This window comes from Protopterus annectens, chromosome 16.part0, assembly GCF_019279795.1.
Source record: "Protopterus annectens isolate FY-2018-M chromosome 16.part0, PAN1.0, whole genome shotgun sequence".
In the NCBI taxonomy this organism is placed as follows: domain Eukaryota; kingdom Metazoa; phylum Chordata; order Ceratodontiformes; family Protopteridae; genus Protopterus; species Protopterus annectens.
The window spans coordinates 416,068,820-416,094,584 of NC_056750.1; the positions used below are offsets into that span (position 1 = coordinate 416,068,820).

General features: G+C 42.4%; 1 protein-coding gene across 1 annotated transcript in view; it reads right to left on the bottom strand.

Moving 5' to 3' along the window:
• The window catches only part of GOLGA1 (golgin A1), a 2,378,923-nt gene that overhangs the window by 397,069 nt on the left and 1,956,089 nt on the right, over window positions 1–25,765 (bottom strand). The window contains exon 19 of the mRNA XM_044058132.1: window positions 22,913–23,002. Coding sequence (XP_043914067.1) covers window positions 22,913–23,002 — 90 coding nt within the window. The remainder of the gene's footprint in view (window positions 1–22,912; window positions 23,003–25,765) is intronic.

Below are 25,765 nucleotides of genomic sequence, written 5' to 3' on the forward strand. Positions count from 1 at the left end.
TAGCTGTTAAAACAGCTGTTTGGTTAATATGGACAAAAATTCCCTAGGTCAAGGACCAATAATGTATAAATAACCACTTAGCTCCAGCCAAGTCGAGACCACGTCCAGCTTGTTAAGCGGCAAACGAGATCTGGGGAAGCAGGTGTAGTGCATCCTGGGATAGGGAGTAGCCCAGCCAATGAGAGACTTCGTGCTAGTGTATTAGTTGCCGAGTCGGAGCCGATGGATCAGCTCCGAACCCATATGTTGTGAATGTAGGCGAGATAGGATCCCATTACATCATACTTTGCAATGTGGTTTTGATTCATTAGAGGCCTCTTGCAGGGCTGCTGTTACTGGTTCTGTGCTCAGAAGGCACGCTTGGCTTAAGGAGCGATATTTGCCTGATCATGTTCAACCTAAATTGTTGGATGCTCCTTTAAATCAGGACCGCCTGTTTGACAACAAGGCTGAGGTAGTTCTTAAAAAGATGGAAGATAAAGCTAAATCTATGCAAACTGTTAAAGATTTTTTACAAGTCAAGCTTCCTAGATTTAGTAGGCACTGGCCCTCTAAGAATTGGTCCTTTCCAGCCCCTTCCAGGTCTTCTCAAGCCAAACCCAGACACAGCAAAAAACCCAGGTTTCAGCCCCAGGGGACACACAGAACTAAGCAGTGGGGGACCTCCACTCCCAAATCTGGGAATAATAAGACTCCCCCCTATGGTAAACTGTCTCAATGACTTCCTTTTAAAATTTCCAAGCACTTATCAACAGACTGTCCCTTTGGGGGGGAAGGATTGCTCTTCATGCAAAGAATTGGGAACTCATTACCCAGGACAAATGGGTTTTAAATACAGTGTCCTAGGGATACAGATTTCACTTCCACACGTTGCCAACACCAAGTGGGTGGCCGGACCTACCCCCAAATCAGTGGGCAGAGGCCCAAAAACAAGTACTTTCTCTCTTAAGCATGGGGGCTATTCAACTGGTACCAGAAGAGGAAAAGGGACAAGATTTCAACTCAAGACTTTTTCTGGTACCCAGAAAAGACAATTCATGGCGTCTTATCCTGGACCTGTCTACTCTAAACACCTTTTTGGAGATTCCAAAATTCAAGATGCTGACTCTTCACTAATTAATTCCTATGCTAGGCAAAGATGTCTGGTTGGCAACACTAGATTTAAAAGAAGCATACCTGCACATCCCAATCAGGGAATCTTGCAGAAGATACCTACACTTCAAAGCAGGCTACACACACTATCAGTTCTCTGCACTGCCCTTTGACTTATCTACTGCACCCAGGGTATTCACAAAGTGCCTAGCTCCAGTTATTGCATTTTGTAGGCAAAGAAATATTCAAATATACCCATACCTGGATAATTGTCTAATTCAGGCAGAAAGCCAGGACATACTTTTGAATCATCTGGCCTTTGTACAAAGGGTTCTAACTTGTCTGAGGTACACCATAAACAAAAAGAAATCACACCTGGCACCCTGTCAACAAATTATATTCCTGGGAGCAAGCTTGAATACAACTTCCCAGATGGCTTGCCTCACGCCAGAAAAACAAATTCATTTGACAACCTACTTCAAACAAGTGGCCACAAAAACCCTGCTATCTGCAAGACAAATACTGCAAGCCTTGGGGTTCATAGCCTCCTGCATTCTTCTAATTCCATATGCAAGACTGCATATGAGGAAATGACAGTGGTATCTAAAAAGCCTATGGTGTCAACATTCTCAAGACCTAGAAACAATGATTCCTATCATACCTTGCCTATGGCTAGAGTTCCTTTGGTGGTCAGAGGCCTGCCACCAAAACAAGGGACTACCTTTCACACCACCCCCTGCCACCCAAACTCTAACAACAGATGCATCAGACTATGCATGGGGGGCTCACCTGGCAGGGAAGTGCATTCAGGGCAAATGGATCCCAAGTCAAATGCACCTGCATATCAATCAAAAAGAAATGTTAGTTGTACAGAATGCTCTGACAGCCTTCAAGGACCACATTCTTCCAGGACAACTAATGGTAAAGACGGACAACACCACTGTTATGTGGTACATAAACAAGCAGGGGGGTACACATTCTTAGCCCCCCTCTGCAGACTAGCCAGGGCATTGTGGAACACAGCCTTGAGCTACCAAGTGCACCTACAAGCTCAATTCCTGCCAGAAAAATTAAATACACTGGCAGACGGACTAAGCAGAAACCTCATGGACCCACACGAGTGGAAACCGGAACCAAGGATTTTCAACATGTTGACAAGCAAATGGTGGAGCCCAGATATAGACCTGTTTGCCTCTCCCTAGAACTACCAATTGGACAAATGTTTCACAAGGACTCCCCACAAACAAGCATGGAAAGTGGATGCTCTGTCCTTCAGCTGGAAAAACCTAGTCTATGCCTTTTCCCCCTCTGCCTCTGCTCTCCAAAGTACTACTAAAAATCAAACAGGACAAACCAAGGATGATTTTGACTGCTCCAGACTGGCCGCGCCAACACTGGTACCCCCTCTTGTGCAGTGTGTCATGGTTATCTCCATGGCACCTGCCTCAGACTCCTTCCCTGTTGTCTCAGCAGGAGAACTATATTCTGCACCCTCAGCTTCTAACACTGAACCTTGCAGCCTGGGTAATTACTCAATCTCTCCTTTACTATCCCTCAGCAAACCTGTGATGGATATCATTTTAGAGGCAAGGAGGCCTAGTACTAGAAAAATGGAAAATATTCTGTGCCTGGAACCAATCTCAAGGGATGAGCACAGCAGCACCCAATTTACCTCAGATTTTACCATACTTGACTGAGATGCTTCACAAGGGCCTGTCTTTTTCCTCCATTAAAATCCATGCCTCCTCAGCCATTTCAGCTCATTATAACACAGGACCTCCCCTCTTCTCTCATCCACTGCTCAAGCAGTTCCTCAGAGAGGCCAAAAATTTGAGACCACCCAGGAGAGCTCCAACCCCAGCCTGGGACCTTAACTTTGTCTTGGAGAAACTCACTACCTCCTTTTGAGCCAGCTGCTACTGCAGACTTAAAATTTCTTTCTTGGAAAACAGCTTTCCATTTAGCAATCACTTCAGCTAGAAGGGTATCTGAATTACAGGCCCTTATGGCAGTGGAGCCTTTCATTATCTTTCATGCGGACAGAGTGTCCCTCAGAACCACTCCATCCTTCATGCCCAAGGTGGTATCCATGTTCTATATGCTGATCCTGTGGCAAATCCATACATTCATTTGCCAACTTTATTACCATAAATGTAGATGTTCGAGTGTATTCACTGTTGCAGTCCTGGTTAGCCTCCCTCCAGCCCCCTAACTTCTTTTGGCTATACCTCTACTTTCCTTTATTATGCTTAAAAGCCTTTTTGGTGTATTTGCTTTTTTGTTGGAGGTATATCTTTGTACTTTTATATTTAATTGCTTCCCATTAGGGGGGCACCTAACATCTGGGGGAAGAAAAACTGATGTAATGGTGTCAGCTGCATGTTTTATACCCCCGACGACCTGATGTCATGGAAGAAGGGACAGCAACCGACGCAGAGCCCAAGACTTTGTTAATCAGGCTGACTGAGGGCTACTTGCAAGCAGATAACCCAAATGTAATGACTGCAACAGTGAATACACTCGAACATCTACATTTATGGTAAGTGTACACAACTGTACTTTATACATAATATGCAGCTGTCTAGCTTATTTAAAATCTGGTATTAATGTGTTTTGCTGCTGCTGCCTGGTATCTGCTGAATAGCCATTGTCCACAAAAACTCTATCCTGACCTATTTTTAAGAACGTTCCTCTTTTCACAAGAGTAATATAATTCTCTCTCCTTTTTTTTGGTTAGAATTCTCTCCTTTTGAACATATATTTGAATTTTAACCAGCAGTGGTCCGGGGATCTTTTTAGCACAGTTGCTGATACGTAGGTCAGTATGATGCACTCTCTCAATTAAAAGAACTTGTTCATGAATGTTAGTCCCTGTGCTTATTCATAGTTTTTCGATGAAGCTCTTACACTTGTTACTGTCTATTTTCTCTAGGATTCCTGTAAATCTCAGGTTGTTTCTCCTAGACAGGTCTTCCATTTCAAATATTTTCATCATTATTTCTTCTTGCATTGACTCGTACTGACTGAGTCTCTCTTTTAAATCTACTTTGGTCATCATGCTTATTCAAGGCTTCCTCATGGTCTTGACTTTATTGTTACTGGTACTAATGTGTTTCTTCAATGCACCATTTATAGAATTTTGGTAACATTTTATCTTGTCTTCTACAGAAAGTGTTAATTGCTGTTCCATGGTTAAATTCACAGCATCTGAGGCTTGCTCTCAGTGCAGATGGCTGTGTACTGTACTTCTGTGCTGGCTTTATATATATATATTTTTTTTTTTTTGCTTTTTCTTGAATATTTCCTCTTGGAATGCACTAGGATATTCATGTATGCATCTTTAGATTATGTCAAATCTTTTCCTTCACCACAGACTGGCTTTTAACATTACATTAAGTCTCTTAGCTTGGCCTCATACTGAAGTCCCTTTAACCAGGTCTTGGGATTTTTATGAATGGAGAACTTATCCCAAGAAAGGAGCATCCAAAATATTCTACTTACAGTTGATATAAAAAGTGTACACGCGTTAAAAGGCCAGGTTTTAATGATATAAAAAATGGGACCACAATAAATCATTCCAAAACTTTTCCCACCTTTAATGTGACCTATAACCTGTACAATTCAATTGAAAAATAAACAAATCTGTTAGGGGAAAAATATAAAAAAAAATGTACAGTAAGCTGGTTGCATAAGTGTGCACACCCTTACACTAATACTTTGTTGAAGCACCTTTTGATTTAATTACAACATTCGGTCTTCTTGGGTAGGAGTCTGTCAGCATGGCACATCTTGACTTGGCAATATTTGCCCACTCTTCCTTGCAAAAGTGCTCCAAATCTGTCAGATTGCAAGGGCATCTCTTGTGCACAGCCCTCTTCAGGTCACCCCACAGATTTTCTACTGGATGTATGTCTGGGCTCTGGCTGGGCCATTTCAAAACTTTAATTTTCTTCCAGTGAAGCCATTCTTTTGTTGATTTGGATGTATGCTTGGGGTCACTGTTGTGCTGAAAGGTGAAATTCATCTTCAGCTTTCTAGCAGACGCCTGAAGGTTTTGGGCCAAAAGTGACTGGTATGTGGAACTGTTCATAATTCCCTCCAGCTTGACTAAAGCCCCAGTTTCAGCTGGAGAAAAGCAACCCCAAAGCATGATACTGCCACCCCCATGCTTCACCGTGGGGATAGTGTTCTTTTGGTGATGCGAAGTGCTGTTTTTGAGCCAAACGTACCTTTTGGAAATGTGGCCAAAACACATTTACCCACATGCTTTTGAGAGACTTGATGTACTGTTTTGCAAATTGTAGCCAGGCCTGAATGTTCTTCTGTGTAAGAAAAGGCTTCTGTCTTGCAACCCTACCCCATAGGCCAGACATATGAAGAATACGGGAGATTGTTGTCACATGTAGTACACAACCAGTACTTGCCAGAAATTCCTGCAGCTCCTTCAGTGTTGTTGTAGGTTTCTTGGTAACCTCCCTGACCAGTTTTCATCTTGTCTTTTCATCAATTTTGGAGGGACGTCCAGTTCCTTGCAACGTCGCAGTTGTCCCATGTTTTCTCCACTTTTTGATGACTGTTTTCACTGTGTTCCATGGTATATCCAATGCTGTTGAAATTTTTTATACTCTTCTCCTGACTGATACCTTTCAACAATGACATTCCTTTGATGTTTTGTAAGCTCTCTGCAAACCATAGCTTTTGCTGTAGCAGGCAACTGAGTAAATCTCAGGAAAATCCTACTAGGACAGCTGAACTTTATCTGGGGTTAATCAGAGTCTCTTTAATTGATGGCAGGTGTGCACCCAAGAAGACTGAATGCTGTAATTAAAGCAAAAGGTTCTTCAACAAAGTATTAGTTTAAGGGTGTGCACACTTATGCAACCAGCTTATTGTATGTTTTTTATTTTTTATATTTTTCCCCTAACAGATTTGTTTGTTTTTCAATTGAATTGTACAGGTTATTTTATTTTACATTTGTTAAATGGGAAAGTCTGACTGGATATAGGCCCATTTTCAGTGGAGGCCGGGGGAAAAAAGCTCCAGACATACATAAGTATAAATACAGTGAATTATTACAAAATGGACATTTGTTCAACAATATATACACACATGTTCAAGATTTTCTAAAATACACACAGGAAATAGTTGGAAATTATTAACTGAATGGGAAACAGTTGGAGATTACTAACTGATAAGGGAGATCACATAAATTAATAGTGGTTCACATACATGGTTGAGACAAGATATCATCCTTACTTTAATAATTTCCAGTAGGTGAGAGACATATACTCAGTCTTCTAAAAAGTTAGAGAATCAGAGTTTCTTTCTTGTAATAAGGTTTTCATTTATAGTTGATGTTTGAGTGGGAGTTAGTCAGGGTTTGTACAGGAACAAAGCCAATGCATTTTTAGGTGTTTCTGAAGAGATATTTTGAAGTGGGTTATGGAGGGAACTCTAGTAAGTTCCAGATTTTACCAGGAGAGTTGGAGAATAACGATTCACCAGCTGAACTGTTGGATTTAACAGTTTATACTAGCATTCTGTTTGAAGAGCGGAGAGCTTTTAGGTTATCGCATGAGGTAATAATATTTTTCAGTATGGTGCACTGTCTGGTTAGTAGAGAATTTTGTGAACAACTATAAGTTGGTTATACTGAAGTTGGTAGGGTAGTTCTAGCCAGTCTAGCGAATTAAGGTTTTAACAGTGATATGTTCTATATGCTGATCCTGTGGCAAATCCATACATTAAAGGTGGGAAAAGTTTGAAATTATATATTGTGGTCTCATTTTTTATATCACAAAAACCTGGCATTTTAACAGGGGTGTGTATACTTTTATATCCACTGTATGTTCGCTTTGAAGAAGGACATCATGAGCCATGCAGTCCAACAGAGGGACATACCTAAGCCTGCTACCTTCATAACAATGTCACCATATTGAAAATTAAACTGGGCTATAACAAAGTCCACAGAAGACGCCATCACAAAGGCCTTTTCTCGACTCTCTCTGCCTAGGGTTTACAGCCTTCTACCAGCTTTTCCAGAACCCTATCTGCAAACTAAAACAATGAGTGAAAAGGTCACACAGAAAAATCAATCAGCAAAAATTAAGAGAAAATTCTAGCAAAGTTAGAATTTCTACTGAGTGACACCCCAAACTTCTTATATGAGAGGCACATGGGATATATGCAAATGACCATTATGAACATCAGGTGTTTCAGTTGTATGGCAATTCTGAATGCCTATGACGTTTTTTTTCTTTTTAAGTCATTTAATGGACAAAATCAGGCCAATAAAGCCAAACCCCACTAGCTGTGGACATGCATGCTTCGGCTTTATGGCCTCATCAGCACATCACAAGTGAACTGTTTGACCAAGCATTAGAAACAGATTGCTGTTATACCCAGCGGATGTCCATTACCATTAGAGTGCCTGCAAAATATCCCAACCAACAAACTAAAACAATGAGTGAAAAGGTCATGCACAGAAAAAAGAGAAAATTATTAGAGACACATTGGATATATACAAATGAACTCCCATCATTAGGGTGTCTGCAAAATATCCCAACTAACAAATCCATTAGCATTAGGATGTCTGCAAAATATCCCAACTAGCAAATCCATTACCATTAAGGTGTCTGCAAAATACCCCAACTTTCATATATCCCATGTGCCTCTAATACAAGAGGTTTGAGCAGTCACTCAGTAGAAAATCAGAACCCTATCTGCAGGAAAGACTGGGATAGGTGAGAAAAATATTAAAGGACTTAAGATACAACATGCCAGAGGAATACACACACACTTGTTCATGCTGTCAAAATCGTATGGATATCTTACTCATTGGCAATGAGGAAAGTGCTGTGGTATCCAAGGACTACTCTGGACAGAACAGCTCACAAAATAATCTTCCTTATGATGTCTGGTAAGGATGTCAGTCAACACCACTGGAAGTTCATGCTGGAAAAGGACAGGGGTTTAATCTGGATGCTTCTAGTCAGTATATATGGTGCCCTTCACGAGAGGTTCCATGGATGGTCTGACCCAAGACTCATCACCACTTTTCTCAAGATACTATCTCTTAAGGACCTGAGCACCTCTCCAAATGATGGTGTTATCAGGAGAACAGCATGGGTAACAGAAATCTTAATATTCTTGTCTGCTACTGATACAAGATTTCAGGATTTTTAGACTATTCGCAGGAAAAGACTGAGGGAAAAGGAAAAAGAAAACTTCCCTAATTCCTAGCTCCAGCAAGAAGTGGTCTGAGCTTACCAAATTCATAAGATACCAAGTGTGACTGGCAGGTGAGCAAGAATGTTGGCTTACAAGGTTTCACTGCTCAGGGCTGCATATCATGGGTGGCTCCTGATCATGATAGGCCTGTGTGGGGCCTAGTAAGGGAGTCAAAAAATCCTTCCTCAGGATACAGTCATGCACTCATGACAAAGTACAGTTGTGTACACTTACCATAAATGTAGATGTTTGACTGTATTCACTGCTGCAGTTATCACATTTGGGTTATCCCTGCCAGGGTAGCCCTTGACCAGCCTGAATACCAGAGGCTTAATATTTCTGCATCAGTTGCTGTTGCTTCAGGACTGACGTCAGGTCATCAATAGTATAAAGTAAGGCAGCCGACCCCTTTACATCAATTTTTCTTGCCCTGTCAGGAGCCCCCAAGTGGGAGCCAGGTTATGGTGGAAGAACTCCACCAGTAGAAAGTAAATACCAAAGAGTTCCTTGGAAAGAGAGAGAGAGAGAAGAGGAGGATGGAGGGAGGGAAACCAGGACTGCAACAGTGGATACACTCAAACATCTACATTTATGGTAAGTGTACACAACTGTACTATGTTCTTCGTGTTTCACTGTTATAGTCATCACATTTGGGTTGATTCCCAAAGCTGAGGAAAAGGGTGGAGGCAGTCAAGGAGACTAGGGGCTGGCTAGGATGCCCTGCAAGACTGCAGTGGCAAAGCCTGCCCTGGATTTGGAGAAGATAGGCAGGTGGTAATACTTAGTGAAAGTGTGAACAGATGTCCAGGTGGCAGCCTCCAGGATGTCCCTGGTGGGGACTCCTCTGAGGAAAGGTATAGAGGTGGGAGGCTGCTCTGATGGAGTGAGTCCTGACCCACTTAGGGGGAGGTTTTCCTTGTTGCTTGTAATAGAAATGGATGCAGTGTGCTATCCATTTGGACATTGTTTGTTTGGAGATGGATTTGCCCTCTGACCCTGCAGCAAAGCTAACCAGTAATTGATCAGACTTTCTGAATGATTTAGTCCTGTCTAGATAGAATCTGAGCTGTCTGTGCATATCTAGAGATTGCAGGATCCTTCCCCCCCTGTTTTGTAGGTTAGGGGAAAAGGTGGGCAAATGAATGGATTGGTGGAGAGCTACACTGGACACAACTCTGGGCATGAAAGATGGGTTAGTCCTGAGGGAAACCCTGTCAGCATGGAAGATGATGAAGGGCTCCACAGCCATGAGTGCTTGTAGCTCGGAGACTCTTCTGGCTGAAGTTATGGCCAGAAGAAAAACTGTCTTCCAGGAGAGAAATTCTAACTCTGCTGAAGATGCTGGTTCAAAGGAGGGCAGGGTGAGCTTTTCCAACACAAAGTTAAGGTCACAAGCTGGGGTAGGTGCTCTTCTGGGTGGCCTCAAGTTGCTAGCCCCCCTTAGGAATTGTTTGATCAGAGGGTGTGAGAAAAGGGGCTACTCAGTGTGGAAATGAGAAGAGATAGCAGAGGCATGAATTTTAATAGAAGAAAAAGAGCGACCACTGTGTAGCAGGTCAGCTAGGTATGCCAGGATGACAGATAGGGAGGGCTGTGCCGTATTGGCTCCCTTAGCCTGAATCCAGGTGCAGAACCTTTTCCATTTGTCAGCATATGACTTTCTAGTGCTGGGGCGCTTGGCCTCACATATAACATCTAGAACCTGTTTATTGAGGTTGGCCGATTGATCAGTGGTCAGGGAATAAGCCAGACTGCCAAACTGAGGGTCTGCAATTCGGGATGCATGAATTCTCCTTCCCTCTGGGTCATGAGGGTTGGGGTCTGAGTGAGATGACATGGTGGCAGTGGGTACAAGTGCTGGTGAAGCTAGTCTGGAGCAGTAAGAATTGTCCTTGGTTTTTCCTCCCTTATTTTGAGCAGTACCCTGGTGATGAGAGGTAGTGGAGGAAATGCACAGACCGACAGATTGACCCAGGGGAAGGATAGGGCATCCACTTTCCAAGCCCTGCAGTGCTGCTCCCTGGTGCAGAACTTGCTGAGCTGATGGTTGGTGTAGGAGGCAAAAGGGTCGACCTTCGGGGTGCCCGATTTCTGAGTTATTAGGGTGAAGGTTCTTTTGTCTAGCTGCCACTCGTGTGGGTCCAGAAGATTTCTGCTTAAGTGGTCTACCAGAGAGTTTAGAGAACTTGGCAGGAATTGTGCTAACAGGTTTAGCTGCATGGCAGAGGCTATGTGCCAAAGGGTCATGGCCAGTCTTTAGAGAGGGTAGGAGTGAGGCCCTCCCTGCTTGCTGATATACCACATCACAGTGGTGTTTTCTGTTTTGATCAGGAGAGCCCCTGGGGAGAGAAGGGGCCTGAAGGCTTTCAATGCGTGCTTGACAGCTAACATCTCTTTTTGGTTGATGTGCAGATGGATTTGCTGTGGGGTCCATTGGCCCTGTATGCACCTGCCATCCAGCTGTGCACCCCATGCATAGCCTGATGCATCTGTGGTGAGGGTCTGGGTGGCAGGGTGTGGTGAGAAAGGTAGCCCCTTGTTGCGGAAGCATGCTGCTGCCCACCAAAGAAAATCTTTCCTTAGGCAAGGTATCATTGTTACAAGTGTTTCCAGGTCTTGGGAGTGTTGACATCAAAGGCTTTTTAGATACCATTGTAGTTTCCTCATATGCAGTCTGGCATATGGAATGAGTAGAATGCAGGAGGCCATGAACCCTAGAGCTTGAAGGATTTTCCTTGCAGATAACTGGGGTCTGGTGGCTAGTTGAGAGAAGTAGGTTGTCAGGTAAGTTTGCTTTTCTGGTGTAAGGAATGCCATCTGGGATGCTGTGTCCAGGCTTGCTCCCAGGAATATAATCCTTTGGGTGGGTACTAATTTGGATTTATTTTCGTTGACAGTGTACCCTAGGTAAGTCAGTAGGGACTTTACAAAGGCCAGGTGCTTGAGTGGCTTCTCCTGACTGTCTGCCTGAATTAGGCAGCCGTCTAAGTATGGGTAAATTTGGATATTCCTTTGTCTGCAAAAGGCAATATCAGGAGCCAGACATTTTTTGAAAACTCTGGGTGCAGTAGATAAGCCAAAGGGAAGTGCAGAGAACTGAAAGTGCAGAGATCCTGCCCTGAAACGTAGATATTTCCTGCATGATTCCCTGGCAGGAATGTGGAGGTAGGCCTCTTTTAGGTCTAGGGTGGCTAGCCAAGCATTCTTGGACAGCATGGGTAGCAGTTTCTAGAGGGTGAGGATTTTAAAATTTGAGATCACCAGGAAGGTGTTTAAAATGGATAGGTCGAGGATGGGATGCAAAGTGCCCTCTTTTCTGGGTACCAGAAAAAGTCTGGAGTAGAAACCTTGGCCTATCTGTTTTGCAGGAACGTGCTCTATTACCCTCACAGAGAACAGTGAAAGGACTTGCTTTTTCACCTCTGCCCATTGATTTGGAGGTAGCTCTGGGAACCCTTTTGGGGTTGGAAGAGTGTGGAAAGAAAATCTGTAGCCCTGGGAGACTATGTTGAGGACCCAGCGGTTATTGGTAATGGTGGCCCAGGTGCTTGCATGAAAGGAGAGTTTTCCTCTTAGGGGTAAGTGCAGGTGGGCAGAGGGAGGGGGTGGGGGAGGAGAGTCATTGTGAGTTCTTAGCATGAGGGGGTGGCTTAGAACTCCCTGGTTTTGAAGTGGAGGAAGTCCACTGCTTTGATCTCTGCATTCCCTGTGGCTGCTGTCTGGGGGGGGGGGTCTGCTTCCATGAGGTCTGGGCTGAATTGACCTGGTGGAAGCAGGAAAGGACCAGTGCTTAGAGGGGCAATGCCTGCTGAAACTGGCTAGACCTGTAGGAAATCCTTAACAGTCTGCATAGATTTAGCTTTTTCTTCCATCTTTTTTAAGACCTCCTCTGCCTTAGTGCCAAACAAGTTGTCGTTGTGCAAGGGTGCATCCAGTAATATATATTTAACATGGTCTGGTAAGGGCTGTTCCTTAAGCCATGCATGCCTTCTAAGGACAGAACCGGTGACTGCTGCCCTGCAAGAAGCTTCTAGGGCGTCAAAACCACAGTATAAGGTGTGCTTAGTCACTTGACTTGCAGACTGCATTAACTCTTGTAACTCTTTAGATTCTGCACAAGCAGGAAAGGAAGACACTTTTTGTTTGAGGAGTTCCATGGTATGTTGCTGAAAGTTTAGCATATGGAACTGGCAATTTACTGCTCTGACAGCAAGAGTAGGAGAGGTGTATAATTTTTTACCCCATCTGTCTAGTGCTTGGGAATCCCTATCTGACGGGTGGGATTCTTAGCAGAGGTTGCTTTAATTCTTTAGGCCCTTGACAAATTACCTCAGGGTCAGCAGTAAGATTTTTGAGAAGAAATTTGTGAGAGTCAGGAACTCTGTAATACCTGTCAGGTTTTCTGGATGCAGGAGGTAGGGTGTCAGGAGTCAAACTGGATTCCAAGAAAACATTGTCCACAACACCTATGACTGGGGGTATTGCCAGGGGTCTGTGCTGTGGAAGATCTAAGAATTCTCAGAGTCTCTTTTTAGACTGAGGGTAGTCCTGACATTCACATTGGAAATGCTCCCTTAAGGTATGAAGGGTTTCCCCAAAGCAAAAGTCCTCAGGTGGAGAGGCTGAAGGAATGGAATAATCTGCATCAGAATCCTCATAAGCAGAGAGGGGTTGCATGTCTTCATATTCAGATTCATCAGAGTCATCAGACTCCTGTTCAGACAAAACTACTGGGGGCATATCTTTTTCTTTTGGAAGGGGTAGCTTGGCTTCCCCTGATCAGCATGATAAGGTCTTCCCACCATTTTAAGCATTTGAGACTGAGGCAAGAAGCAAGTGCCTGAGATTGAGTCGTCCGTTTCTTGGGTGTGGTTCGTACCCTGGGCCTAAGAAACTCTATAGTTTTCGAAAGAACAGTAGACGTGAAAGAAGTTGTCAGTGTGTGTTGAGAATCGGTAGTGCAAAGTACTTCCTCGGAAGCCGGTGCCTGCTCAGCAGCTCAGGACCCATCCAAGGTAGAGACAACTGCAGGATCCTTAGTCGAAGAAGAGTTCTGCAGCATACCGGCCTAAGAAAAGGTCTCGGTAGCAGCCTGCAAATCCACAGAAGCGGGCATCATGGGCTGGGAAAGCGCCTCACTGAGGACCGGAGAACTCATGACTAGCTTAACGGAAGCATTGGTAGGTTTGGTCCTGTGCAGTCTGTCTCTGTATTTATCCTTATGTTTTTTTTGGAAGATCTGCTGTCGGATAGCTTACCGAAGCCATATCGGAATTTGAGGACTGTAAGCGAAAATATCTAGCTACAATAAGGGCCCGATGACATACAGTTCTGGCATTAAAGTACAAAGGCGAGAGCGAGGGACGTTCTGGTCTGGGCCTAAGCAAGTGACGCAGTAAGAATGAAAGTCTCGGTGTGGTATTTGCTTCCCACAGGCGAGACAATTGTTAACTTTTTCTGACATTGATTAGTGAAAGAAAAAAGGATCCCCAACAAGGTACTTATCTTTAGAAGACTTCAGCTTCAATTTGGAAGATAAAACTCGGTAGCGGCCGACCGACACTCATGTGAACTGCTTCTGCTTCGGGCTCCTCGGCAAGAAAGACTGATGTAATGGTGTTGGCTGCCTTACTTTATACTACTGATGACCTGATGTCAGTCCTGAAGTGACAGCAACCGATGCAGAAATACTAAGCCTCTGGTATTTGGGCTGGCCGAGGGCTACCCTGGCAGGGATAACCCAAATGTGATGACTGCAACAGTGAAACACGAAGAACATCATATATTACTAGACCTTAAGCAGCATAGTCTCATCCAATATCCGGTCTATCTCCAGGAGTCCACTCAGTATGGAATAACCAGTGACAGTCTTCCCAAATTTAGCCAGTTAGGTCTTTCCTACTTTGGGGAGCATGGCACCATAGTATGTTTCCTTACCCTGAATTCAATTACTTTGCCATTGTTGGAGGACTCAAAACATTGGCCAGCCAGCTCACATACAGCAAAGTTAAAGCCTGGATGCTCCAGTGTGGGTACACTAGTACTAATAATCTGGGCTACACCCTCCAGGTGGGTGCCAGGGTACACCTCTTGCATTTTTCTCAACATCAGATAACAAACTATGGGTGTATTCTCATGGATGGACACAGTGAGGAAAGACTTTTGCTAGTGCCTGGCTACAGAATCCTGTGCCTTCTCCTATCTGTATGACACCAACACAGGATCTGGCAAAGGGTTCTTGATGCTGATATCTGTGTTATCTTCTGGTTCGTGATGAAAGCCTTAGGATTTCAGCATAACCTCTTGATGCAACAGGAATGAAGTTTCTTGTGATGAGCTGTATAACCTGGGATAGTATGGGTCCTTGTCTGTGCCACATCTACCTTAGAACACTTAAGAGATTCACTTAAAGGAAAAATTCACCTTAAAACTGAAAACAAACATGTATCATGGGGTGTATGGTAGTGTGTTCAGATCGGGAAACATGTTGAATACACTCTTTGTTGAGTGCTGTATTGATCAGAAGCAGAAGTTTGAATTCCATATAAGGTAAGTAGGTTGGTGTTGGAATGTGTGAGCATGTTTGTGGTTTTGAGTTAAAGGGCTAGTTAAAGGTACAGATGCATTGGTGGGTGGATTTGTGTGTGTGCACTTTTGTTGATTAGTGTTAGGACTAGGTTAGGTGATGAGTGGTGTGTGTGTGTGTGTGTGTGTGTGTGTGTGTGTGTGTGTGTGTGTGTGTGTGTGTGTGTGTGTGTGTGTACAAGACAGAGTATTTGTTGTTTAGGGGTTACAGCAATGGTTAGGTTATGGGAGATTTTGTGCAGTGTGTGCAAATGAATTTTTGGGAGTGTGAAGTTTGTTGAATGGCAATTTGCTTCGCAGTGTATTGATAAAGGTTGTTGACTGTGTGTGTTTGCAGATCAGGGTTAGCATGAGGACTAGGTAAGAGGATAGATGTAGTGTTTTGAGTACTTTACGGTGTGTGTGTGTTCAGGTGTCTTGTATAGTGGTACTGTTGAGGAAAGGGGTTTTCATAAGTTAATGTGTAAGGTTAGGAGGCAGGGACAAGGTTAGGGTTGGCTTGCCTAAGCAAGGTGAAACAAGTGAGCTTGGTCTCCGATCATCTTACTTATACATGCTAGCTTTGCCCATGCCCCCTAACCTTAACTCTATAAATTAACTTATAAAAACCTCCTCCTCTAACAGTATCACTACTCAGACAAATTTAGTCTAGTGATACTGTTTGGATTTAGATTTAGCAGTCAGAAAAGGAAACTACTTGTTTCCTTTTTTGATCTTGATGTTTCAGAATTATTTTCTGTTATGGTTAGCTGTCTTTTCAACTGCTAACATCTATGTATGATACATCAACGTTTGTGCAGTTCAATTAAAAAATGTATAATCATCTCCTCATATATGTACAACTAATGCAAATAAACCACTCTGAGTGTCTATTATATTTTAATTTCTTATATAACAAAATAGCTGATATGGGGACTGTAGTACTAATGTGATTCTGTTTTTCAGTCTTTTGGTCCTTCTCCAAGATTGGAGCTTAGATTCCTAAAATACAGCATGGGAGACAGATTGTGAAAAGTACAGTTGTGAAAGAAATTACCATAACCGTTGATGTCCTACTGATCACTGCTGCAATATTCCTCACATATGAGTTGTCACCACCGATGTCCAGCAAGGGTACCAAAACTTTATCTTTCCAAGATCATATGTCTGATGCAAGACTTCAGCTTGTATGCACTGGGGTATAAAGTTGGACATATGAACAGAGATCCTCAAACTATCTCCAAGCCAGTAGCCTGAAGACTACTGACAAAGGAAGACTGGTCAGCTAGGAAGGGTGTAGCTCAAATAGGTAAGAAAACTCCCCTGTTCCTATGTAACAGAGCAGAGGATAAAGCAAAGGGGGGGGGGTAGGCAAGCAGATGTGAGGTGGAGAAGACGGGATGGAGGGAGGGATGGAATAGTGCAACAGTGATCAGCAAGACATCTGATAAGTTCTTACATAACTGTAGTATGTCCTGACTGAAATTTCTCTTGCAGTATTCCTGACACATGGGTGATTCCCAGAACTGAAGGAGAAAGCAAGGGAGGTTGGTTACTCAGTAGAATAATTGTCCAGATGTCCAGAAAGGACTGACCTAGAAAGGGCTGCCCTGGACCTGAAGAAAGCATTAATTCAGTAGGGTCCGGTAAAGGTGTGTGCAGAGGACCAAGTGACAGCCTCCAAGATAAATCTGTAGTCTATTCATTTGTGGAATGCCCATGAGGAAGCTACTGCCCTAGTGGAATGTGTTTTTGGGAAGGCAGGCAAGGTCTTACTATAGTCTAACTAGCAGAAATTAAAGATGCAACAGTTTGTTTGGAGACCAGCTTAAGCCTCATGAAGCATGCAAACAAAGTCATGTTTTCCTGAAGGACTTAGTTTTGTCCAGATAAAATCTGGGTTGCCTGTGGATGTCCAAAGAATGTAAGATTCTTTACCACCCCCCTTCCCCCCCATTTTGTGGATTGGGAAAGAAAGAGAGTGGGTAGGTGAAGAGCCTGATTGAAGGACAGCTTGTTCACTAACTAAGGCATAAAGGATGGGTTAGCCCAGAGAGTCGCTTGGTCCTTGTGAAAAATAAGAAAAGGGATAAAGGCCATACGAGCTTGTAACTCAGAAGCCCTCCTAGCCAAGGTGAGAGCCAAGAGAAGGATAGTTTTCCAAGTACAGAATTTTACAGAGGCGGATGATGCTGATTCAAAAAGAGGCAGTGAAAAATTTTCTAGTACAAAATTAAGATTTCACAGGGGGAGAGATGGGTTTCTTGTTGGGTTAAAATGCAAGATTCCCCTGAAGAAACGCTTGACCTCCACCCTCACCACAAGTGAAGGGCTAACAGGGAGGCAAGCACTAATAACAGGCAGGTGAGATTTTACAGAGGAGTATGCCATACCTGAGTGAAATAGCTCACAGAAATATTGTAGCACAGTAGGAACTTGGGATAAAGAGCGACTCCTGACTATGTCAGAGGTACCAATGGGAAAACCCTTTTCATTTAGCTGTGTAAGATTTTCTAGTAATGGGTCTCCTGGCTTCTTGTAGGACTTGAATGACCTCTCCAGAAAAAAGGTATCATTGCAGAACTAAAATCCTATCATCCAGAGGGTCAAGTTACAAGATGGGAGATTTGGGTAAAGAAGAAATCCTTTTTGCTGAGTTATCAGGTCCAGCTGAAAAGGTAGTTTCCTGTAATTTCCCTTTGTTATGTGAAATAGCAGGGGAAAATTGATGCCTCAGCCAAAAGGGGGTCAGTAAGAGGGGTCTGGGTGCTTTCTTTTGTGCCTTGAGAAGAATTTTTGGAAGAGGAGGCAGGAGAGGAAAGGCATAGAGGAACTTCCTTGTCCATTGGAAAGAAAAGTTATCTGTCCTCCAGGCTGTGGGACAAGGGTCCCTGGTGCGGAACTGGGGGAACTGATGGTTGGTTGCTGACACAGAGAGGTCTGAGTGCCCCACTGAAGAGTGGTCACCCAGAAAACCTCTCTGATCAATGTCTGTTCTTGGGGGGTTCTCGAGGGAGCAGCTGAGGGAGTCTGCTAACACAATGACCTGAGAAAGGATGTATAGAGCTGTCAGAGTGATGCTCATTTGGGTTGCTACATTCCATGCTTCCTGTGCTAACCTGCACAATTGGCAAGACCTGCGTGACTCCCTGTTTATGCACCATATGACTGCAATGTTGTCCATGTACAATAAAAGTGGCTCAGGTTTTCAAAGGTGGGTGAAAATCTGAAGAACTTGCAGAAGAGCCTTCACTTCCTTCAGACCGGTCTGTTTCATCAGAAACTAAGGGTGGCATCTTCCCGGTACTCAGTGTAGTCCTGTCTATGCTCTTCATGCTTTGTCTGAGGCAACTGTGCGAACCTGTTGAAGAGGAGGAGGTGGTGGTGGTAGTGGTGGTGTAAATAGTAGCCCTGGGTTGAGCATGACCTGCCTCTTCCACCAAAGAAATTCATTTTTGAGACATGGGAGGAGTCGATCATGGTATCCAAGGAGTAGCAGTGCAGGGACCACACAGATTTCGGGTACCATGGGATTTTCCTCAGATGAAGTCTGGCCAATTTGAGCATAGGGATGGTGGCTGCCAAGTACCCCAAAGTTCTTAGGATTTCCCTTGCGGAGCAATGGGTTGCAGAGAAGCAATTTTGGAAAAAAATGGGCAGACAACTTTCTCCATAGGGAGGAAGACCTTCATTTAATGTGTGTCCAGTCTGCGGCCCAGGAAAACCACACCCTATGGGATTCTTTGGAGTTAGTGAAACCCAGACCTGTTGGTATAGTTGGAAGGGTGAAGTGCAGATGATGAAGAAAAATTTCTGTAGAGAGAGCTTGGAGCAGTAGGATGTCCAGGTAGGAGAAAATCTGGATTCCCCGAATGTGACAGAAAATTACTACTGGAGCTAAACACTTTGTGAGCACTCTTGAAGCTGTGGAAAGACCAAAAGATAAAGCAGTAAATTGAAATTGTAAGGAACCTGAGGAAAATCTAAGGAAACTCCTACAAGAAGGAATGAATGGTACATATAAGTAGGCATCCTTCATATCTACAGACTCTAAGAAAGCTTGAGGGAGGTTGAAAGACAGAACAGTGTAAAGAGAGATCATTTTAAAATATGGCACTTTTAAATAAGTGTTTAGGATAGACAGATCTAGGATAGGGATCCCTGCCTCTATTCTTGGTACTAGAGAGATCCTGTAGTAAAATTCCTTTTCCATGAAGTCCTTTGGGACCTCCTTGATGGTGCCCTGATTCAAAATTTCTTGAATAATGGGGGCCAGAATGGATATTTGGTTTAGAGACGGTTGTGGCATGCCTTTCAGAGGGGGATTTTTTCCCAAGACATGGCATAACCATCCTTGATGATGGAAAGGATACACTTCTGTGGTAATAGCTTCATACCTGACCAGGGTGAGCTACAGTCTTTGGGAAAGAGGAGTAATGGGGCTGACAGCAGGTCAGGGGTGCTGCAATGGTGGTCGCTGGAGGCGCCCTATGTTTTTTTTTAAAGAACCTTTTTCTAGGAGTTTTTCTTTGTTTCCGAGCTGTCCTAGGATCCCTTCTAACAAAGTAGGTGGATTTAAATGGGCAATTCCTATGGTATCTAGGAAGTGAGGAGAGTAGGATGTGTCTGCAGTCTTTCATGATCTTACTTTGGTCATGGTGAGTTTTGAACAGACTGGCAGCCTAAGGACCAAACAGTAAGTCTTTGTCCAAAGAAGTGTCTAAAATTTTTCATTCAAAATCATCAGGTATAAGCTGTGAAGCCATGCATTTCTGCAAATAACAGATCCAGTGGCAGCTGTCCTAGAAGCATCATCTACGGAATAATAACTGCACTTGTGTCTGGCTATTTGACGGTCCTGGGATAGTACAATCTTCATCTGATGTTTAGACTCTGCTGTAAGACAGTCCAGTATAACTTCAAAGAATGCAGGACAGAGATCAAGTACTTTGTCATTTGAGTCTGGCAGTTAACTGCCCTAATAAGGATAGCAGAGGTGCAAACCTTCTTTCTTCATTTATCCACAGCCCTACTATCTTTGTCTATATGTAGGACTTTAGCACTGGGCAGAAGCTTAGAAGGCTTACCTTTAGAGAGAGATTCTGCAGAGAGGTCTGCCACTGGATTCTCGTATAAATATTTTAGGTCATCAGGCAAATTGTAAAATACTTCTATGTTGTTAATGTTCACTATAGACAGTAAAGAAATTAAGGATATAATATCCAACAACTGGAGAATTCTAGTATCAAACAGTTATTTAAAGGCAGTTGTAGGAGAAGCACCCCTTTTTGTCAACAAAAGAGCAAGAAATTTCAAAGAAATGTTATAAAGTGGGCAAAATAAGGGGGTAAATAAAGGTGGAGGCACTTTTAAGTGCAAACGTTGTAATTTTTGCAAATATATTTCAGAAGGGCCATCTTTTGAAGTTTGCACCCAAAAAAGGGCTTGGCAGGACCCTGGCACTTTTAGCTGTAAATCCACCTATGTGGTATACATGGCTAAATGTTCAGTCTGTTCTTCTTTCTATATCGGAAAGACCAACAGACAATTAAAAAATAGAATTTACGAACATTATTATGTTATAAAAAAGAAAAACTTGGACAATGCCCTTTACAAGCACACCCTTACATATGTAGGTAACAAGAACAGAGTTAAATTTAATTTTGGGGTTATTGATCATGTTCCCCAGGATTTTAATGGGGACAGAGATGGAGAACTTGACTATAGGGAATTTAAATGGCATATTTTGTTGGATGCATGCACAGCACCAGGTTTCAACAATGGAGTCAACTACAAAGCATTTTTAAAAAGAAAGGCATATTATAACAAATGCAATCGGATTCATATTTAAAATGTTTTATTTAAGAAATATGTTCTTAAGTGGTTTACCCCCCCCCCCCTTTTTATGTGAATGTTTTAAGTGAAAGAAGTTTTTTAGGTGAATGTTTTTTCATTTGTTTTTTGTTAATTAATTAATTGGAATGGAGATGCAATTGGTTTAGATTTTTAGACCATTTTACATGAAAGGGTAGCATCAATTGAGTTGTTTGTTCTGAAGAAAGCCAATTTTTTGGCTGAAAGCACTTAACCAGCGGTACTAAAGCTTCATGAGAAGGATTCAGTGACTCCACTTTTTCTTGTGTTTCTGTTTGAGGAAGGTTTCAAATATATAGAAGTAAATCTACTCCTTTTCTCTAGCTGCTGATGGAGAGTCCATATGACTAATCGTCTTTTTTTTTTTTTTTAGGCATGACGTTCACTTCGATGAGACACAGGGGTTCATAACCCCTATCTGACTTCTACTAGACAGCCTGTAATCTCTTCTCGAACTAAAATATGAGGGATACCATGCAGTCTCCTTGGAAATCAGATGTGGTTCATTGGATGTATCAGCAGTCTATAAGGCTTCAGCAGCCATACTGGCCTCCAGTGTGTTCTCAATAGCGGGCAACCAAGAGGTAACCTGGTGTACCTCGGGCTCTGGAACCTCAACAGGTACAATGGAGTCAGAAACAGACTGCAGACCCGTTTGAGGCCTCTTTAGGCTTTTCTTCAGTAGCAGAGGGATGTCCGAGGATTTGGAGTCAGCCATCTTGGACAGGGCCAAGTGTTTAAGGCTCTGGGTCAAAGCCTCAAACCAAGGGTTTTGGAGTAAATGATGGATAGACTGAGCAAGATCTGTGATTGTGTTTCAAGCCTAGGCAAAAAAGACACATGGCATGCAGGTCCTTGTATGTAATCTGCTTACCACACTCGTACTTACCCCTCCTAGTTGACATTTAACAACTTTCAACAAAACAGCCCAAGTAAAAAGGAAGGTTCCCCAATGAGACACTTATCTGTATAAAACAACTGAAGGCCTGCATTCAGGCTGGCAGCGATTTAGTCTGAGGTTCCTCTCTCACACATCCGTCTTTATACACCAATGCATATGTGCGGAGTTCACGTATCAGATGTACAACCTTGGCAAGGAAAAACTTTGATACCCCAGCCAGATGTCAGCAGTGACAACACATATGTCAGGAATACTGAAACAGTGATTTCAGTCAAGACATGAGTTTTTTCTCCATTTATTTATGACGACAGTGCTGTGAATCAGCATTTTTAGTAGGTCTGTGAAAGCAGTTATTTCTTTGAACTGAATTACACTGTAACAAAAAAAAAAAAAAAAAAAAAAAAAACTTGTTGGTCCAGTCACATTTTCTTCAATATAAGAGGTAAAAAAGCAAGGATTTACTTACTGTTGAAAAATGTAGTCCATAAAAAACTTCAGACTCTTCCTCCTCCATACTAATGCAAGATGTGACAGCTGCCAGTTTTACTTATTTAATAAGCAACATAAATATGTCACTTTAAATAAACAACAAGTCAAGTAGCAGGTGCCCATAGGTTTGAACTTTGGCAATTGGTTTATTTTTGTAGTTAAATGGATAAAAAATATTTCAATGGCCAAAAATAACAGTCTTTAGCCATTTGTGGATGAAGTGTTGCAATATAACTCATCTCCTTTCTTCATATAAAGATTTAAACAATTAACTCTCTTAAAAATCAACACTTCAGCTGCTTATGGTACTTTACTGACTAACGAACCAAACTTTCAAGGTGTAAGAGAACAGTACTGAAAACTACTGGATCGTTGCGGTCTTGCATAGGTCATAGAGGCTGAAAATTATTTTCTGATGCACTGCAAGATTTGAAAAAGAAAAAAAAAATGATGGGACCTTCATGCCAGTGGAAAGGAAACACGAATGAAAAAAAAGATGTGCCTGAACATCATGCTTAGAATAAAAGATTAAATTAAACATAAAATTGCAGTAGGCAGCCTCCTAGCGGACATTTTGAAGAGATAAGCTTTACTTAAATTTCTACTTCCCCATTGCTGTAATTCTCTAGGTTCAGCATGCAGGAAGAGAACGTCTCAAAGTAAGACCTCATTAATTGGAAATGATTCCAGCTAGAGAGCATACTTCTCAATTTTGCAGTACCAAATACTCACCAACATATGCATGTATTATTTTGTACAAACCTGCTGCTGAAGTTCTTCCCTCTGTTTTCGTGTTTCTTCCAGTGCTTTGGCAATTTCAACACTGATCATTTCTCTGCTTTTCAGTTCGACCTACAAATACATACATGCAATGCAGTCAGCTATGCAAACAAAATTATTTTTCAGAAGTACTTCCACAACTGCATCATGGATGTCTGAAAACAGCAGAAGACAATGTGAAAACATGAGAAGTCATGACTGTAGAAAAACATCTTGATTATAGCCTGATTTCGAGACTCATAACAATTTTAATGTATGAAAAAGTATAAGTGACAACTGTAGAAAAATACCTTGTGCACTTATAGCTTTAATTCCAGACTTTCTGCAACATAATACTCAGGCAGATCCACTAGGACAGCTGTTTCTTCAGATGTTATGAATTTATGCATCGTTCCCTTAAGATGGCCACGGTGGTGCAGCGGTTAGCGTTGTCGCCTCACAGCAAGAGGTTTTCCTGTTCGATTCTCAGCTGGAACGCATTCGGTGTGGAGTCTGCATGTCCTCCCCATGGTCAAGTGATGTTAAAGACATGCAGGTAGGTGCGTGCGTGAATGGGTTTGCCTTCCTTGAAGGCTGGGTATCGAGCTGGCACCTCAGCATAGTAAAAATCTACTGCCAATCATTAGCAGACCGGAGTTCCGCTGTGGTGACCCCTAACCGGGAAAAGCCGAAAGACATTACTATATATGTACTCAGCATAGCTGATCTGTGAAGTCTTCTGCAGTGGGTGATTGGGGACCTTCTCTTCTTATATTTCTAGTTTGGCTGCTTTCTGAGATATGTTCAGGCTGCATGCCATTGCTTAGCATTCCGTGAAATGTGACAAACTAGAACATGCTTCAACCCCATCTATTCAATAAGGAAAACCTGAAAAAAAAATACACAAAAATCTACATTTATGTACTTAATCAAAATTACAAGAAGATCCAGCTGCAGCTGTCAGATGGGCAAGGAGAGCAGTGGGAGGGTAAAAAGCACCCATTATAGAAGGCTTTCACTCACTTAGATATGTGCTATCCTTGTCATTTGAAGTATGACCTGATTTCAAAGGCATCTTGCAGTAAGCAACTACTGAGAAGCATCTCGAACAGAGAAAATAAAAGCCTTGCTGGGAAGCCTAGACTAAAAGAAAGCTAAATGGCAAAAGTTCAAAAAACCAGCTCCTGAAGTACTGAGATGTCAAAAGAGGACACTCTCCTGAAAATATGGTCCCTAAAATAATGCTTTGTGAAGCTGTGAACTGGTTACCAAACGGTTACACCTACACAAATGTCTGCAACACAGACGTTTATTTTTTAAGGGCAGTTAGTGGCCTAATGACAAAAGACAATTCAGCAAAGCATCTGGAAAAAAGGCTGGTTAGCTACTAGAACCACTTCATTATCATCATTATTTTTACTAGTAGCACATAAGGACAAAGCAATAATAAAAATATTTTTATTAAATCTGGAGACCAAAACATATCTATTTATATATATATATATATATATATATATATATATATATATATATATATATATATATATACACACACACACACACACACACGGGAGACTGTTGACCTCTAAACTTCAGAAAATAAGGAAAATTCCATACTGGACAAGAAGACATCTTTCTATGAAATAGATTTTTTCAATAACTGAATGACAGTCGGGGATATATGCTCAACACTACATAATATAACATAAAATATAAATATTGTAACACTCTCACAAAAGGCAAAACCTGCCCTTACAAATAAATCACACCAAAAAAGACAACCAACCTGCCCTTACAAATAAATTACACCGATGTGCATCATATGATGACTAAGACATAAAACAGAAACTCAAATGATGCAACACTTAAGTACCTTATAATTCCACAACTACAACAAAAACTCAGACTCATATCAAAGACAGAAAAGTGGAAGTTATGAGCTTAGCACAACCCTGGATCATTTTTGTTCAAGTCCATCCAATACAACAGATGGATATTGAACTGGTCATCAGATCCGGCTATTTGCTAGTGCTTTAGTGCCTTCTGCAAACTTTTCTATAATCCCGTGAGCTTCTCCTTCAAATAGAGTGTGCTGCATAGTGTTCACCTGTACCAGCAGAACAGCAATGGAATACTCGTAACAACAGAAAGTTGACAAATTTGACTAGGGAATGACAGTCGTCTTATCAGACTGACTTGGATGAAAAGGATCCAGCATTATGTAAAGGCATAACTTCCATATTTCTTCAGTCCGTACAATCTGACAGATGGTTCAGAATTCAATGCTGACAGGGAGTCTGTCAGCTACCTTAAATATTGCATGGAATCAGGACAGGATACCTCTAAGAACTTTTAGTTATGTACTTACCATAACTTCGGATGTATGGGATCCATCTCGCCTACATTCATAACAGATGGGTTCGGAGCCGATCCATCGGCTCTGACTCGGCAACTAATACACTAGCACGAAGTCTCTCATTGGCTGGGCTACTCCCTATCCCAGGATGCACTACACCTGCTTCCCCAGATCTTGTTTGTTCGCTTTCATACATCCATGCAAACACAGAAAAACTAGTAGTCACTATAACCAACTAAAGTTCTTCAAGAAAGATCACCAAAAAAGGACTACAGCTCCTCTAAATCCGAATGGAAGGGGAAGGAGGGTGGGTACTTATGAATGTATGAGATGGATCCCATACATCCGAAGTTATGGTAAGTACATAACTAAAAGATGTAATGGGATCCTATCTCGCCTACATTCATAACAGATGGGACAGCGTCCCTAGCACCTAAATCCCGGGTGGCTCATTGGAAAACACTCCTGAGAACTGTGGAACCAAAGGAAGCCCTGCCTCG